This window comes from Nicotiana attenuata, unplaced genomic scaffold (genome assembly GCF_001879085.1).
Source record: "Nicotiana attenuata strain UT unplaced genomic scaffold, NIATTr2, whole genome shotgun sequence".
Lineage (NCBI taxonomy): Eukaryota > Viridiplantae > Streptophyta > Magnoliopsida > Solanales > Solanaceae > Nicotiana > Nicotiana attenuata.
In genome coordinates, this window is record NW_017674007.1 from 54958 (window position 1) to 59701 (window position 4744).

The window sequence follows — 4744 nt, forward strand, 5'->3', positions numbered from 1 at the left end:
GGCATGGATCTTGCCCGAAGAACTTCTATTTGGGAATGGATCTTCCCCGGACTGGATTGGCCTTATATACTACTGAGTGACTGACTAGCAGTTGCTATGTATATATTCGGGATGAATGTTCCCTGGGCTGGATTGGCCATATACAGTACTGAGTGATTGAGGATGATAAGTGGAAAGTGTGAGACAATAAGATTGAGTACTCTGAGAGTGCGAGTACATGAGTTCATCACTGAGATACATTATGTCGACATACATATATGACATACATGCATAGAGATGCATTTTCCTCATGTTGAACAGTATCACGTCATTCCTGACTTCTTACACATGTTGACATATAGGCATAGAGATGTATTTTACTCATGCCATTTGAAAATGAAACATTTACCCGTTGAAAGCTTTTTGGAAAAAATTAAAGATTTCAAACTTACTCATATTATTGGTGATTTCAGTACGAGATTTGGATTTTCACTGATTTACTTGAAAAGCAGACCTATTTTCTGGAACTGTGAATGAGTAGAGCATTTTATCTCTGAGTCCTTTTTTTTATTTATTTCATTATGTTGTTATGAACTTTCAACCTAAGGTTAGGTTTGTTACTTATTGAGTACATGAGGTCGGTTGTACTCATACTAAAAATCTTCTGCCTCTTGTTCATGGCTGCTGATGTTGCTATGTTTGATGGGAGCTGGATTTGAAGATGTACATGCGTTCCGATTGTAGCTGCCTCTTTGTCACGACCCCAATCTCGGTCCTGATGGCGCCCAACACTAATGCTAGGCAAGCCCGACCAAATTAAATACTCTCAACCCAAATACGCAATCCGTTAACAATTAATACGATTAAGATAGCAAATATCAAAGTTCCAGTCCGAATCTAAATAAAATAGTACAGAATATAATACCGAATATCCAAACATTCCTCAATAGATCTGGAGTCACGAGTCTAGAGCCTCTAGATGTAACAGTGTAATATATCCATAGTAATAAAGAAGTCTAGGATATGGAAAGACAAATGAAATAAAGGGGAGGAGTCGGGTCCTGCGGACGTCAGGCAGCTACCTCAACAACTCCTGAAAATAACTTCACGAAAAACAGCAAACAGCTCCACTAAGTCTCCGGAGCACCTGAATCTGCACACATGGTGCAGGGAGTAAAGTGAGTACTTCCAACTCAGTGAGTAATAAACATATATAATGGCTGAAAGTAAGGAATTCTGAAATATCACAATATAAAGCTATAATCAGCGATTCAGCACATAAAAAGGTGGAACAACAACAATACCAGGACAAGTAAGACAAACAGGTATAAATGCATGAATGCAATGCAATGCACATGACCGCTGCGGCGCGCAGCCTGATCCATTTGGGTACCCGCGCTCACTGGGGGAGTTCAGACTCCGGAGGGGCTCCTACAGCCCAAGCGCAATATCATCGTAACATTCGTTGCGACGTGCAGCCCAATCCACACTCAGTCCAGATATATATATGCATGCAAGCCAATCGGGTACAGTCAAATTATTCATTTTAGTTTCAATTATTAGGAATTTTAGAGCTAAGTGTTTAAACCTTTATTTATTTACTAAACATTTCGAAGCAGTGTCTAACTCAGGACTGATATCATGAAATATGCTAAGCATCATGGAAGCAGTGATAAGGATCCCTGAAGGATGCACATGATAGGCACAAAGCCCCAAACAATTCATAAACTCCAAGTAGGATAATTACCAAAAAATTTCTAGTCAAGAACGTAGTACGAACATAACTCGGAATGGACTAGGTCACAATCCCCAGTCACAATCGACCCCGCACTCGTCATAGAGTACGTGTCTCGCCTAAATATAGCGTCACAGTGTGATATACCGGGGTTTCAAACCCTAAGGTCAAAATCTACATCTATTACTCACCACAAGCCGGCCACAAGTCTAGCTCGCTATGCCTTTGCCTTTCGAATCAACCTCTTCGCACGCCGAATCTGATTAAAACCACAACGAATACATTACAATAGGCTAAGAAACATAACCCAATCGAAAAGACTCGAAAAACACCAAAATTCACGAAGTTGGCAAAACCCGAGCCCCGGGCCCACTTCTCGAAAAATTACGGGATTTACATCACCGGATTCCTCGTCTCGCCACGAGTCCATACATATAAAATTCACCAAAATCGGAGTCCATTTGACCCCTCAAATCATCAATTTAAGCTCTCTTAAGTTTCAAGCCCTAACCTCCATTTTTGGCATTTAATCCCTTAAATTTCAGTGTTCAATCCATGATTTTTCACTATATAAACATAATCCGAGTCCAATAGTTCATACCTGATGAAATCCCTTCGAATTCTCTTCAAAATCGCCCAAGAAACCGCCTAAGCCGAAGTCCAAAATATTTTTCTTCTCTTTCAAAATCGTGAAAACACTGTTCACTTAAACCCAGACCGTTTTCCGCTTCCGCGGTTATCATGCCGCACCTGCGGTCACCGCATATGCGACCAAACGATCGCTTCTGCGATCTCACTTAAATTTCTCCGGACCGCTTATGCGGTCTAGAACCGCTTCTGCGGTCGCCGCATTTGCGGATCCACGTCCGTTTCTGCGGAAATTGCCAAGCCCTAAAGGACCGTTTCTGCGATCGCTCACCCGCTTCTGTGGAACCGCTTCTGCGGTCCATTTCCGTAGAAGCGGAAATACCAGATGACAGCAGCAACAGACCTGCAACACACCTCAAAACCTCTCGTTCAACCACCCGAATTCACTCCGAGGCCCCCGGGACCTCAACCAAAAATACCAATACATCCTAAAACTTCATTCAAACTTGTTCTCATCCTTAAAACACATCAAGCAACGCTAAAACCATCAAATCACATCGAATTCAAGCCTAAGTTTCTTAAAAACTTCCGAATTACGCATTCGATCAAAAAGCCAACCAAACGACGTCCAAATGACCTGGAATTTTACCTGCACATCCAAAATCACCTAGCGAAGCTACTGCAACTCTCGGAATTCCATTCCGACCCCCGGATCNATAAAATTTAAAAATTGAGGGAAAACCAGAAGGGAGAAAATAGGAGAGAAAATTTACCCTTTTTTTAAAAAAAATCTCGGTATTTACCCCAAAAAAGATTATTACAAAATAAGCCTGAATTTTTAAAAAAAGTGTCATTCTATTTCTGAAACATTTACGAACTACGCGGGTCTGATTCTCACCGGATGTGAGATACGTAGGCAACCTCCATAGGGTTCGGCCCCATTTTTACAAAAATAACTTTAAAAAAAAAAGGAAATGTGTCTAGTGTTTTTCTTTATCAAAAACAAATAAGCAGACCCAGCTTCGGTTAATCCCCAACCATTTTTGTCGAAATAGCCTTAAAACATCTTCAAAATTATTGAAAAGCTGTTCTCGCAAGAACGAACATGTTTGTCAAATGGGCATTGCTTTTACCATGATGCCCTTTCCCCGGCCCTAAAGTTATCCTTGGATTTAAGAAGGGGCCATAGATGCAAAAATAGCCACCATCTCTTTGATTTTTCTTAAAATTGAGTTATTTACGAAAAATTCTTTTACAAAACGAGTGCATTGGTTTGGTCTCTTGAGACTAGTGTCAACCCTAACCTTAACCACCCACAGGTACAAAATGAGCACTATCCAAAACACACCGTTGACGGTTGTAGATGAGGCTCCACTTCAGCTCCATATGTGGTGGTATGACTTAGGAGAAGATGGTCAGGAATGGGTCACTAAGTATCTGGGAGCCCTCACAGATATTATGAAAGTTAAACTACGCGATGATTTGATTGAGGCACTAGTGACTTTGTGGGACCCCGTTCACAATGTCTTCCGCTTCTCTGATTTTGAGCTTACTCCCACTTTAGAAGAGATAGTTGGATATTCCGGCTTTGGCAGGGATTTGAGAAATCAGAAGCTCATACTCCCGAAGGCTCCCTCTGTACACCGATTCTTTGGTCTTCTGAACATCGGTAATCAAATCAGAAAGACTAACGTAATCAAAGGGTGTTGTTCTTTCTACTTCCTATATTCTTGGTTCGGGCAGCCAAATGGGTTTGAAATACATGAAAAGGGCCTTAGCAACAAGCAAAACAAGGACACATGGCAGATTCACCGTCGCTTCGCCTTCATAGTGGCGTTTCTAGGGATCATGGTCTTCCCAAACAAAGAGCGGACAATTGACATCCGCATAGCCAGGGTCGTACAGGTCCTCACTACCAAAGAACATCACACTCTTGCACCGATCATTCTATCAGACATTTATCGGGCGTTGACTTTGTGTAAGTCCGGGACAAAATTCTTCGAAGGGTGCAATATTTTGTTGCAAATGTGGTTGATTGAACATCTCCGATATCACCCCAAGTTCATGCGGTATGGTCCGAGCAAGGACAATTTCATTGAGAGTTATGAAGACAGAATAAAAGATTATAAATCTCCAGAAGGGGTGGAAGGCTGGATATCCCACCTAAGATCTTTAAATGCAAGTCAAATTGAGTGGACTTTGGGATGACTCCCGGTAAGAGAGGTGATACACATGTCGGCCCTAAGGAGTTATTTGCTGCTGTTAGGTTTGAGAAGTGTCCACCGTATGCGCCACAGAGAGTTCTAAGACAGCTACAAAGGTACCAAGTGATGCCTGATGATGAAAATTTGAGTGTGCAAGTGATTGAGCTACATCCCGAAGTCCCACTCCCTGAGGCTTTAATCCAACAAATTTGGAATGGTTGTCGCTACTTGAAAGATG

General features: G+C 41.7%; 1 protein-coding gene across 1 annotated transcript; it reads left to right on the forward strand.

Moving 5' to 3' along the window:
- The first annotated feature begins 3628 nt into the window (after positions 1-3628).
- On the forward strand, positions 3629-4510 carry LOC109217801. Its single transcript, XM_019382073.1, has one exon. The coding sequence runs from the start codon at positions 3629-3631 to the stop codon at positions 4508-4510; it is 882 nt and encodes a 293-aa protein (XP_019237618.1).
- The last annotated feature ends 234 nt before the right edge of the window (positions 4511-4744 follow it).

What these genes read in the sequence shown, in the direction of transcription:
- LOC109217801 (XM_019382073.1), top strand. Translation starts at nt 3,629, where the DNA reads ATGAGCACTATCCAAAACACACCGTTGACGGTTGTAGATGAGGCTCCA.